Source organism: Lissotriton vulgaris, chromosome 7 (genome assembly GCF_964263255.1).
Source record: "Lissotriton vulgaris chromosome 7, aLisVul1.2, whole genome shotgun sequence".
Taxonomy (NCBI): domain Eukaryota; kingdom Metazoa; phylum Chordata; class Amphibia; order Caudata; family Salamandridae; genus Lissotriton; species Lissotriton vulgaris.
Window position 1 is genome coordinate 644,317,611 of NC_141695.1, and position 13,975 is coordinate 644,331,585.

Genomic DNA, 13,975 nt, shown 5'->3' on the forward strand with positions numbered 1-13,975 from the left:
GCTGCTCACTTGACATCGGGTGCTTTATTTGCCGTTTTCAGTCCCACGCCTCACGGCCCCCGCTTCGCGGGCGCCGTTCGAGTGCCTGTCATCATCCGATTGCCTGACCCTGAAAGGGAATCGACGAGGGAATCTGCAGAGTGTCAGGGACTGCGAGGACCAGCGGGCGCTGCGGAATCTAACTCGCCTCAGCTGGCCCTCTTCCCGCCCCCTCCCGCCGGACTTAAAAGTGGAGGCTTAATATCAACTCTGTGTGCCTGCTAAAGCGAGACTGCTGCTCACTTGACATCGGGTGCTTTATTTGCCGTTTTCAGTCCCACGCCTCACGGCCCCCGCTTCGCGGGCGCCGTTCGAGTGCCTGTCATCATCCGATTGCCTGACCCTGAAAGGGAATCGACGAGGGAATCTGCAGAGTGTCAGGGACTGCGAGGACCAGCGGGCGCTGCGGAATCTAACTCGCCTCAGCTGGCCCTCTTCCCGCCCCCTCCCGCCGGACTTAAAAGTGGAGGCTTAATATCAACTCTGTGTGCCTGCTAAAGCGAGACTGCTGCTCACTTGACATCGGGTGCTTTATTTGCCGTTTTCAGTCCCACGCCTCACGGCCCCCGCTTCGCGGGCGCCGTTCGAGTGCCTGTCATCATCCGATTGCCTGACCCTGAAAGGGAATCGACGAGGGAATCTGCAGAGTGTCAGGGACTGCGAGGACCAGCGGGCGCTGCGGAATCTAACTCGCCTCAGCTGGCCCTCTTCCCGCCCCCTCCCGCCGGACTTAAAAGTGGAGGCTTAATATCAACTCTGTGTGCCTGCTAAAGCGAGACTGCTGCTCACTTGACATCGGGTGCTTTATTTGCCGTTTTCAGTCCCACGCCTCACGGCCCCCGCTTCGCGGGCGCCGTTCGAGTGCCTGTCATCATCCGATTGCCTGACCCTGAAAGGGAATCGACGAGGGAATCTGCAGAGTGTCAGGGACTGCGAGGACCAGCGGGCGCTGCGGAATCTAACTCGCCTCAGCTGGCCCTCTTCCCTCCCCCTTGTACTATAATAAGGCACTGAAAGTCGCGCTAGCGGGACGCGCGCGGGGCAAAGCGCGGAGCTAAGCCCGGGCAAAGGGCGGGCCCTCTGTGGCCCTCAGTGGCCGAGGTAGGCCGGGCTGGGCCCCGGTATCTTGACTCTTCAGTCGTATGTTTATAGATACTAGTTTGCGTTCTTTTACTGTATGGTAACGCAAATAAGTCGATAGAAGTATAGGCATAAAATAGTTGATTTGTTAGTTTCTCTCCCATTTCTTCTTTTGTATGTTCTTATTTTTCGAAAACTGTGTTTTTATAAGTTTGGGAGAATTATTGTAGGCTTTGTTTGATTCTTAGTACTATGGAGGCTAAGACATTACGATCCGGGAAGGTTGTAATGGAGAATCACGGCACAACACACGGTCCGAGTCATTTGAGGAAAAAACAAGCTAACAGTGTTATCATGAAAGGTCAGATGCAATTAAACCAAATTTGGGAGAAAAGCTTGAATAGATCGCTTGAAGTTTCCAGGAAATCTGATAATGACCCATTACAGCAATTAAATCCCTGCTTAAATAAGGAGGAAGGTAGTGAGGTGACCCCTATGGTGGAAATGAAAAGGTCACTAAGTCAGTCTAGTGTGGCAGATCTGCCAATAGGTTCTGAACATGTGGCTGTTGCTGATCCCCTGTTAACATCGCAATCTCTGATACATGATACTCATAAGGGGAACGATATGTTGGAAGAAGATAAGGGTGATGTGTCCATAGCTACTAGTATTGACTTTGAACTCTGTGGAAGATATGTGGATAAGACATCTCTACCTCCCATAGTAGTTAATAAAACGCCCAGTGGAGAAACACCATCCGGTCTGCTATTATATAGCAGTACCCCCTCAGTTAAATCCACAGATAATTTGTCTCCGCTGAGTAATGAACAATCCCCTCATTTTAATCTATCAGGGATTTGTCCCCTTACATCTTCAAGTTATCCAAAAAATGATAAACCCATCTCTGAGTCACTCATAGCCCTTGAGCAAATTCTGTCTTCCATACTCCTGCTAATGGGTAAATTTGCTGTAAATTCTGATTGTATTTTATCCTCAGTTACTGAAATACTGCAGGCACTGTTGGCACAAAATGTGAAAAATGTTGAAAATGAATCTAAGCCTCTTGTTGCCCCACCTAATCCTGAGCCTGTGGTATATCAAGAGGCTGCTTCTTCTACTGAAGGGAAGGGAATTGCCCATTTGGGATTACCCATAGAGGCGGAGATTCATAAGTCCCCTAATCCATGCACTTCATCTATCCTGCCTTTGAAAATAGAACCGTCCCTAGTTGAGCAGGAAGAGAATGTGTGTGAAGAAGTTCAAACGGGGGGCCATGATCTTTTTCCCATTTTTGTGCTTGATAAAAAGGAGCCAGAAAGTCTCTTGGGGTCTCCTCGAGTTACCAAAACGATAACAAGAGGAAAAAAGGGGAAGCCCATACGTAAACACAAAAAGAAAAGACCTAGACAAATTATTTTTCCAAAACATATAATAACTGAAACGCCCGCTTCCATAGGAAGAGGGTATAGCCCACCTCCTGATATTCCGGTTAATGTAGATACGGAAGGTATCTTAAATGACTCCAATGATACCCCAGTTGAATTAACTATGAATAGGGTGGTTTCTGGATTAGTAATTGAGGCCCCAGATGATGTAACATCGAATAGGGTGGTTTCTGGATCTGTAATTGTTGCCCCTGTTCCCCACCCTATAAGTATGGCTGATAGACATTCTCCAAAAGTAACAAGAGTATTTAATCCAACAGCTCCTATTTTTCTGCCTCAGGCTGATGTAGCCAGGAACGTATCACATCAGTCATCTAAAGGTACTATTTCATATGCGGATACTTTCTCATTGGATTTTCTGCCCTTACTTGATTCTGATTTAAGAATGAATAGATCTTGGCTACTTAGCTGTTTTAATGAAATTGAAAGCTTAAAGTTGGTCCAGACAAATGATATTGATTTAGTTCTTCCTATAAGAACTATAAATGGCCAACGAATAAGGGTAAAGTTTTACTCTAAAATAATTGCTAATCTAGTCCTTCAGCAAGCAGAAGCCTTTCAACGTAGAGGAATTGACGTGTTACCTTTTGTTAATAAAAACTTGTGTTATTCTTTCTCTGAAAGAAATACAAGGGTGTCCTCTGGTCAGGATGAGTATCCTGTATGTAATAATGACCTGAAAATTTGGCTTTCCAGAGGCAAACGTATGGTTTCTCAGGTCTTTCCATTATCGGGTTGCACGGATAACCCTCTAGCTGAAGATGCTTCGAGGTGGAACTGGTTACCGGGAGTTCTCTCAAATACCACCTCGAGAAACCCACGACCATCTTCATATCTTTAACCAGTGTTTAAAAATAGTTTCTTGGAATGCTGCTGGCTTGTCTAACTGTCCGGAGAAATTTGATTATCTTCTTTCACTGAAGGCAGATGTGTATTGTATACAAGAAACATGGTGTGATACTCTCCTCTATGGGGGGAATGATTACTTCATCCTAGAAGCCGCTGCAACGCCATCTAAAAGGGGCCACGCTAAAGGTGGAATTGCTTGTTTGCTATCCAATACATTACAATGGCAATTCTCACACTACAAGGATGAGAGTAATCTATTCCAATCCATAACCATTTCTAACCTGGATACTGCTGTACAACGGTCGTCATTTATAATATTAAATGCCTACATTCCTCCCGAAGATAATTTTACCCCAGTTTTAAAACGTATGTTTTCCTATATAAAGCAGTTATTAGAGGTGGATGACCCCCCATATCTATTACTGGTGGGGGACTTAAATTGTAAAGTGTCCAATACTTCCCTAGACATGTTTAGAAACAAGGTAAAAGAAGAAGTATTTAATATTCCCCAAGCTCTCTTGCCTAATAAAATAAAAACGAACAAAAGGGGCAAGATTCTTCTCGGGGAGCTTAGTGCCGTGGAGGGAATTATTATAAATGGTAGAATGCCTTCTGATTCCCCGGCAAATTATACACATGGTTCTATCAGGGGTGAATCTATTCTGGATTACGCAATAACAGATTTTGACACGTTCTCTTGCTTTAAAGACTTGGTAATCACCCATACCCCTTTGAGTGACCACAAAATTATTAAACTAACTGTCTCATTAATACCCCCGGAATCTGACCGTTGGTCCCTAAAGAACAAAGGCTTCTCTATTAATCGCCATTCTGGGAGATGTTATTGGGGTTCTAACCATAATAAGGACGTACAAAACATCCTTACCCAATTTCTAACTAATCTTGACTCTTGGCAAGGTAGGGAGTTCATGTTCCTTGAAACGCTTATCCAAAAAGTTACTGAAATGGCCAGGAGTAAAGGAAAGTTTAAAAAGAAATACTTTTCTCCTAGTCCTCTATTAAAGTTAAATAAAGAGATTAACAAACTTATTAGGATGCAATATCATAACAGATCAGGAGAAATTGGGATACAGTTAGCTTTGTTAAAGAGAAGGAGGGTGAGATTGAGAGCCAAGCTAAAAAGAGACAAAGAAGATATGGTATGGATCAGTCTAAGAGAAGCATCCAGGAGTAAAGACTCTAGAGCTTTTTGGTCCATAATAAGACAAGGATGTGGTTCCGTAAAAACATCCACTCCTGTTGTTATTACTGAAGATGTCTGGACCCAATTCGTGCTCACCTTATATGCAACCAATGAGGCAGGGGGGGACGCTTGGGTTCCAGACTGTAACATTGATGCTAAAATGGAACTCCCCACTGAGTATTCCATAGCTACCGCAATCAAGAGCATGCTATCTTTCGGGGCTATGGGACCGGACGAAGTGCCCATGTCTATAATTAAACAAGACGTAACAACTTGGAGCAGGATTCTTCTTCCAGTGTTTCAGGCGTGCTTTAAAAAGCGAATAGTTCCCGACTCTTGGCGGGGAAGTATTTTGATTCCAATTTTTAAAAAAGGAGACCGTGATAATCCCGCTAATTATCGCCTAATTGCTTTATTAGACGCGATTGGAAAAATTTTCGCTAAACTGTTATTAATATTAATAACAGACTGGGCACTCTTAAATAATATTATTCCTATGGAACAGACAGGCTTTCGAAAAGAGCATGGAACTCTAGATAATCTAACTATGCTACATGTAATTGTAGACAAATATGTGCGTGTTCGTGGTGGGGGCATATATGCAGCATTTATAGATTTCTCCGCAGCGTTCGATAGGGTTGACCGACCGACGCTGTGGAGAAAACTGACGTCATTGGGTATGCCGCGATACTTATTGGACTTAGTTAAATCCCTGCACAGTAATACTTGGTGTAGGGTGTTACAAGGCGGAGAAAGAGGACTCACTCAAGCAATCCCCTCCCAGAATGGGTTAAAACAGGGATGTATATTAGCTCCCACACTGTTTTCCCTGTATATGGCCGATTTGCCAACTGAAGTTGCAAAATGTGAGGGTCTTGCCCCAATAATTGGAGGGACTGCCATATCTATTCTAATGTATGCAGACGACATACTAGTTTTAGATCTGACCCCGAAAGGTCTTGCTAATCGTCTTCATACATTGAATGATTTCGCGGATAAACACTGTATGAAAATTAATAGCTCTAAAAGCAAGATCATGTGCATCTTTGGCAAAAAGAAGTGCAGATCGAGGAGCTTTAATTGGTCATTAAGCGGAGAAAAACTTGAAGTAGTGAACTCCTATACGTTCTTGGGCAAAATAATATCTTCTAACCTTAGTGAGAAGCCTCACATCGAAAATAACTCTAGAAAAGCAATGGCCCATGGCAGGGGACTACGTTCCTTGTATAATGCGACGGGGAAGAGGCACTTCTCCTCTTGCTTGGAGGTATTTCGAGCAAAGATTCCTGCCACCCTCCTTTATGGAACAGAATTGGTGGATTTAAAGCAATGGGATTTTATGCAAAAAACGGAGGGAAAGGTATTAAGGAAAATCTCCTCATTTAATTCAGCCTGCTCCACATCCTCTTGCAGACTGGAATTCGGTCTGAGAAGCTGCTGGGCTCAAGGGCTGGCCGCTCTTGTAAGGTGGGTAGCTTCTCTGGCCAGAGCTAAACCAGGAACCCTACTTGAAATCTTAAAAAAGGAGCTTTTAGGTAGCTTTAATGAGTTCTCGCAGCTGGTAAAAAATTTCAGAAAAGCTGTTTTATTATTGGAATTAGATGAAAGTATGTTATTTTCTCTTTCTCCATTAGAGCTAAAGCTAAAGCTAAAAAGTAGGTCCTGGGAACTATGTTATAAGATGGATATACTTGCTCAACAGAAGTATAAAGAAAGGGAAGCTCTGGTCTTAACCTATACACCTAAACAAGCACAACAATATCTAAGGTGGAATATTCCACATGGTGTCCGTAGGATATGGTACCTTTTACGCCATAATTTGCTTCCACTTAATACACTCCTCGCAAAATGGTATGGTGTGTCTCTCTTATGCAACCTATGTAATAATGCTGCTCAAGACCTCAACCATGTATTGTTTATTTGTCCGATATTACGCCTATTGCGCAAAAAATGGATAAAACCAATCTGTCTACAGTTGGGAATTCTGAATATAAAGATGTTTTTCCATGCTCTGTACTGCCCACCTAACGAAATGTTCTGTTCCAGATTATTTAATTATTTTAAAGAATTTTTAGACATATATTAATATGATTTTGGGAGACGCCGATGAGTATATTATTCGCTTATATTCAAGTGGTTACTTCTGAAGCTGTATGTATCCTGTGTTTATTTTGTTATGATAATATGTATGTTATTTTATGTGGCCCTCAATGAGAGCCAAAGCATAATAATAAATAAACTTGAGTAACTTGAGACAAAGCTTTTTGACATTTTAATCTTAGTTTCTCTTCCTAGTTAATTTCCATCTTTGAGCCTTTGAGTGGTAATGCTGTACCCACATGCATTTTCCAAGAAGTGGGGTTTGGCAACAGGTCTTGCTTCAGGTGTTAGGTCCTGTGCCTGTAATGTTAACATATCTCATACTAAACCCAGCTAGAAAGCCTTAGGAAGAGCCTGTGCCCTATATGCAATTGGTAGACTGCAATCAAATAGCCAGTCTTGCTGTAACCAGTTAAGGCAGGTTATGTAAGTAAATAGATAATCAAAGGCACGCTTGGTTTTGTGCACCAGCAGCGGAGTCTAATGGCTGGTGACTTGCTACAGAGCTAGCACGGCGATTGGGAATGCTACTAATGCAGATTTTTGTCCTTGTAAATTCCTTCATGGGCACAACTTAAAGCCCAATAAGACTCATTACCAAGGCATGGGACTGCAAGTGGTAAGTCTCTCCCAGTACAACAGTAGAAAACTAATAACACACTTGACCTCAATGCTGCCTATAAGAAATTACTGAATAGTGTGCATTAGCACCATATCTCACAGCTCAACTGAGTGGTTTGAAGACGCATCCTCTTCAATGGCAAACCTCTTTTCTGTTACATTAGCAATTTCATGTTATTTAAAAAAAATAAACATTTATACTAAGTATAATATGATGATTGCCAACTCACTAAAATCATTAAATAACCTATGCGCGAAAAACATTAAACTGTTTTAGTTTGTTATGGAATTTGTGAATTTACTCCTAATTTGGTCATTATCTTGCACTAATCTTTCGATATTCTATAGAACATGTATGAAAGCAATACTGCAGCCACTGGGATATGGGATAAGGGCAAACCAAGTAACCCTTCACCAAAATGCATGCTGGATCTATGTTGCGAATGCATTTAGAACCTATTTTGAAGAATCTGGTTCCGTACAGTTACTGTAATTGGCAGCGTTTCAGGTTTCTGATAGATACTGCTTCCCACAGATTACTCACATCTTGAATCTTCTCAAGGTGCAATACTGAACCCGGAAACATCAGTACTTCTCCAGTGGAAGGATATTTTACTGCACAACCCCATCTGTTGTGGTTTCAAATGCCTTGTTGGGCTTCCTGATGAAAGCAGTCTTTCAAACAGGTTTCTGCTCTGATGGAGCCAAGAACACCACCATCCACTTTGAGCCAAAAAGATCTGAAACTATTTCCCTTCTCAAAACAGATATTGTCCATGGTGAGGAAACTGCACAAACCTCTTTGATGATTCTCCTTTTCTTGAGCACCTGCTAAGGGCTCAAAACTTTGTCTAGAAGTATTTTTCATCATAAACTTTTATTCGATTATCCAAAAATTTACATAATCATAAAAAGTACAGTTAAAAAAGAACCGTCATTTTTGTACTGGGGTTTTACGTTTTAAAATTTACATTTTATAGAACAATTTTCGATCGAATTCTTGTTACTATTTTTAAAAAAGTCACAATCATTTTGGCTTCATGCGGGTTTGCCGGTGACTGTAGATAGGCAAGCGCTGGGTATGTGTTTCTAAGGCCACTTAGTCGCAGAAGGGGAAGGATCCATTTTTTCCTGGCCACACTATAGTATTTACAGAATTATTATTTGGTTCAGATTGGGGCCCTGTCCATAAGTACTTCATTGTTCAGCAGCAGAATCTGGGGCAGTGGAGACAAAAAATTCTTCTTTGCTCTATGGTTTGGATTGCTTATGGCCGCTGTTCGGCAGATTCCAGAAAAGGAACATGGAGGTTCCTCAAAACTTAAAGAACTAGAGCTACCTCTACCTCCTTTAAGGGAAGAAGATGACTTGACATCTGAGGAGGGGTACTGAATGTGCTGTTGCACAAGGAAGACTTGCAGAGTAAAGAAGAAGTCTATGATGACTTGAGACAGCAAAGCTCCATATGCATGCTGCAGCCCAAGGATGGATTTGGCCTGCCGGACCATGTGGCAATATCTGGAGACTGATACCCTTGTGGCGTGCCCAAGAAAATGGAGTAACTAAGTATCAAGAGGTCCACAAATACATTCAGCTTCCTCCTTGGCTTGAAGAACAACAGGATCGCAATATAAGGAACCAGAGCTGCTTGAGAAGCTTGGTGCTTGAGCACCTATGTCAGGAGGCTCTGCGCCTCTGGACATGGCTGAATCATCAGGGCATTACCTTGGTGGTTCAACACCTGGCAGGTTCCCAGAACGCTAGAACGGACAAACTCAGTCGCAGGTGCCTGATGGATCACAAATGGCGTCTGAACACGGACGTGGCGCAAGGTCTCTTTCAGCAGTGGGGAGAGCCTTGGTTACATCTATTCGCCACCGAAGAGAACGCGTAATGTCATCAGTTCTGCACGTTGGAATTCCCAAGGCGGCACCCGCTCGGCTACGCTTTTCGTCGGAAGTGGACCTGCAGTCTGTTGTAATCCTTTCCTCCTATACCGCTTCTGCCCAGAGTGCTAAAGAAAATTTGGCGCGACCCGGCCCAAGTCATCCTTGTGGCTCCGGATTGGGCACAAAGATTCTGGTATCCTGAGCTACTCAGCATGGCGATCAATCCCCCGATCTGACTGCCTCTTCAGGAGGATCTCTTGACGCAGCAGCAGGGGACGGTCCTCCACCCAAACCTGTCCAGCCTCCACCTCTATGCATGAAGATTAAGCGTCAACAGTTGACCGCTTTTGAGCTTCCTCCCGAAATCTGTGATGTCATTCTGGCAGCCAGGCGTCCCTCCATTAAAACGGTATACACCTCCAGGTGGAACAAATTTGTGGCATGGTGGATCCCCTTTCTGGCCCTCTTTCCGAGGTCCTTCTGTTCCTTCTGTTCCTTCTCTCTTTGGCCCAGCAGGGCACTGCTCTGGGCACTATCAAAGGTTATCTTTCGGCCATCTCCGCCTTTCTACGGCTTCCAGATCAGCCTTCTCTTTTTAAGTGCCCGGTTGATAATCGCTTCCTCAAAGGCATTACACACATGTTTCCTCCCGTGCCTTTCATAATGCCTCAGTGGGTCTTAAATCTTGTCTTGACCTTTCTGATGTGCGCTCCCTTTGAGCCCCTTCATAACTGTCCATTACGTCTTCTCACTCTCAAGAGGACTTTTCTGGTAGCAATCACCTCTGCGAGAAGAGTGTGTGAGCTCCAGGCTCTTTCTTCTAACCCTCCTTTCCTTTCTGTTCATCCGGACAATGTGGTTTTAAGGACCCGTCCTTCTTTTCTGCCAAAGGTTGTCACGCCCTTCCACATCGGGCAGACCATCACTTTACCCACCTTCTTTCCTCCTCCGCATCCTTCGAAAGAGAGGCTTCACCGTCTGGACCCAAAACGTGCGCTCTTAATCTGTCTGAAGTGCACACAACAGTTCTGAGTGGATGACCAGTTCTTTGTTGGCTACGGGGGCGCTTAAAAAGGTCGGGCGGTGCACAAACGGACCATCTCTCGGTGGGTCTTTCTGTGCATCAAAGCATGTTACTCTTTCTCTAAGGAGCGTCCTGTGGGCCTGAGTGCCTTTTCTGCCAGGGCAACGGCAGCCACTACTGCCTTGGGACGCGGTATTCCCTTGCAGGACATTTGTCAGGCAGCTACGTGGGCCTCGCTGCATACGTTTACCAAGCGTTACTGCCTTGACAGTCAAGTCCTGAAAGACGACTTCTTAGGGCGTACTGTTCTCCGTGACTTTCTGGTGTAATCTTGTTCGCAGACCCACCACCGGGATTGGTATTGTTGGGGTATCTAGTCTAAGGTAAGGAATCTTTCACTAATGTGTCTCTTTCAGATGCGCAAGTTACTACTTGTGTAACAATACATCTGTAAGAGACATTAGTTAGTGGTAGATTCCTTACCTCCCCATACATCCGCCCTGTTCTGCAAACTGATTTCTATGGTTAAGGTCCTCCCTTTCAGGGCCCTATTTTCATGACACCAGTGTTCAGTTTCTTGCATGGCTCTGCTTCTTGGCGCCGATAGTCGTGTACAGAACTGAACCCAGTGCGCATGGGTGGCGCCTAAGTAGTCTCCGTGATGTCATCTCGGCGCGTATGACGCCAGCGACGGATGCAGAACCGCACAGCGGGTTACTGCTGACGAAAAACTTTCCGGATCCAGTCTGACGCCTGGGGATATTCTAAGGTAAGGAGTCTATCACTAACTAATGTCTCTTACAGATATAGCGTTACTCATGTAGTAACTTGTGCTGAAGAATTCCAAACCATAAAAGGCCCACCATATATCCCAAATATCTTGTCTTTATCGGGGCATCCCCATAGCGCATATATTGTGGTATCATTTTTGCGATCCAGTCCATCTCATTGCACCAGGCCTCTAACATGGGGGGGTAGTGGAGTTTCAGGCCTGTGCTGTCTCTTTTAGTAATGAGCATACCAAGGCTGACCAATAGAGCCTCCTCTCTTCTCCCACTCACATCTTCCATCAGTCCCAGAATCACTGTGCAAGGGGAGAGGTCTTGGGGCCGCCCCAGAATTCAGGCAAGGGTTAGGAATATAGTGGCCCAATATTTTGTAATCACCAGGCAAAACTGAATCATGTGGAAAAATGGTGTGCTCTCCTCAGTACACCACATGCACGCAGGGAAGCACAGTGCTATTCTCTCCACATCAGTTTCAGTGTCAAATAATTATTATGCAAGTTTTTTAACTGAATCAGCCCGAGCCTGGAGGATATTGCCAGCTTTCTTGGTGCCATCAGAACTCCCTCACTCAGTGTTTTCTAGTAGGCCCACCATGCCTCCTTTCTGACCTTGGCAAAGAGATCGGGTGAATTAATTACTATGGATTTATAATCTCTCCCTCTCTGTCCCACCTTCCTTTCACAGGTATCCCATAAGCAGGTTGGCCTCCAAAGGGCTGAAGAAATGTTGTCTGTGTACCTGTAGGGGAAATGCAGTAAATGGGAAAATCTTGAACGCATAGGGAATTCAATCATCTTTCAGATGTGTTCTTGTTCTCTGATTTCTGTCATGTTTCAGATGCATTGGAATGGACTGGATTTAAACTGCCCGTACATATTTCATAGTAGACTATGGACTATATTAAAATTGACTCCCACTGCTCAACATTGATATCGTTTTTTCTGAGAGAAGATATATTGATTTGCTTTTTTGTGTTTGTTTTCAAAGCTCTGGTGTGCTGTTGGAGTCAACCTGTCTGGAGGGAAGACAAGAGACGGAGGTTCAATTGTAGGGGCAAGTGTGTTTTACAGTGATGTTCCTGGTCCAGATGCACAAGGCAACAGGCTGAAAAATGGATCTCAAAGTAGTTTAGACAGACTAGACCAAGAACTCACGGTAAGTTCATTTGTATAAAGCTATGGGTCTGATCCTTTGGCTTAATTGTAGTTCATTGGACTGATTTCCTGTGGATCTGAATTTATCATGTTCCATAGTAAAACATTGTCACAGTTGCTTGCAAAGGTAACCTTGTGTTTGTTGGCATGTGTCCGTGTAGACTCATATACTCTGCATACTCCTGCCATCTGGTGTTGGCTCTGTAACTGTGCAAGTAGTTTTCTTCTAAGAAGTCTTTTGAGTCACAAGGTCGAGTGATTCCTTCTTTCCTGTCTTCAACAGTATTGTTATTCTCCAACTCCAATTAAAAACACTGTGTATTTTACTCCGTTCACCCGAAGCCCCTTCGGGTAGTGCCCTCCAGGGCTTACTTTCTCCCCAGTCTTCCCGAAAATGCTTCACTGGTAATGGAACACATGACCTCTCAGTTCTGTCCCCGTTACAATGCACAGAACCCTCACACACACCAACACTCTGTGTGTAACTTGTGCAGGTCCCCCCGAGCACAACGAAGCGGTCTACGATGCCTGCAAATCCTTCCACTCCAAAAAGTCTGTTCGGGATCGGAGAACTTGTTGCCTTGAGATCACAGAGCCACCAACAACACTCTCAACATCTTTGGTGAGGATTATGCACAGGAGCGGCCATCGATTGATGAGGAAGGGCCTTCTTTATTGGTGAAAGTTCGGGCTCCGAGCTTGAAGAGGACTTTGAGATAGAAGACATTACCCCAGCTCACTAGCCTGTGAGTACACTTCTCCCTGCTCCTATCCACCAGCATGATCCTACCAAAAAGCATTTGGCACTGCTGGTCTCAAAATCTCAGGTCCCCTGGCCACCACTGGTATATAGCCATGGTCAGCACCGAAAAACCTGTACGGATCTCAGGCTTGGCTCCAAAAGCGCATGAGAGGTCGAAGCCCTCTACTTCGGCTTCCTCGTACTGAGACCACCAACCCGCATTGAGTCGTTCTTCGAATACCAAGCCGACAGCCGCCATCTTTCACCTTGGCACCGAGTGCGCAGTCTACATCCAAGCCAAAAGCTTCTGACTGGAATCAGACCAAGCTGTCCTCTAAGCTTGTTTTCAACAACCAGGTGGAATCAATCCTGTACAAGTTGCAGGAGAAACTGGTCATGCGCCAGAAGAAAATCCATATCCAGGCTCATTCTGGATGTATACTGGCTACACCTTCTTCTCCTCCATCACCTAAAAGGAAGCTTACTTTTGAATAAGCTTTAGATATGCCAGTTTCTCCGAAAAGGAAGACTATGGACAAAGCTGCCAACCTTCCTCCTCCCGTACCAACTCCACCACCACCTTCAGCTCCACTTCCACCACTTTCACACACTCCTGCACCATCATCTCTTCCAGGAGAGCCACTAGATGACTCATCACAAGGGTCTCCACAGTCAGTCACTGGTGGGTATGGGACAGCTATGAAACAGATCCCCTGCTGACATCCTGCATGCCCTTCTCCTCCTGAAGATGCCGCCTCCTACCAGGAGGTTATATCGGCTGCTTTTCACAATGTGGAGCTTTATAAGGAGCCATTAAAGGGTAACTGCCTCTTTGACATGCTTTCCACCACACATAGGGCTACTCCATACCTGCCCATGTGAAAAGGTATGCTTAGGCATACAGAGTACATTTTTAAAGACCCTATTAGGGCTAAGGTTGTCGCTCCTAGGGTAGATAAGAAATACAAACCCGCACCATCTGACCCTATTTACATTAGAGGACAGTTACCCCCAGACTCCCTAGTTATCACCACAGCATG

At 44.6% G+C, this 13,975-nt stretch overlaps 1 protein-coding gene across 4 annotated transcripts in view; it reads left to right on the forward strand.

Moving 5' to 3' along the window:
* The window catches only part of SPAG9 (sperm associated antigen 9), a 1,654,314-nt gene that overhangs the window by 805,849 nt on the left and 834,490 nt on the right, over positions 1–13,975 (forward strand). For all 4 annotated transcript variants that reach the window (XM_086930851.1, XM_086930853.1, XM_086930852.1 and 1 more), the window contains one exon: positions 12,027–12,194. In XM_086930851.1, coding sequence (XP_086786977.1) covers positions 12,027–12,194 — 168 coding nt within the window. The remainder of the gene's footprint in view (positions 1–12,026; positions 12,195–13,975) is intronic.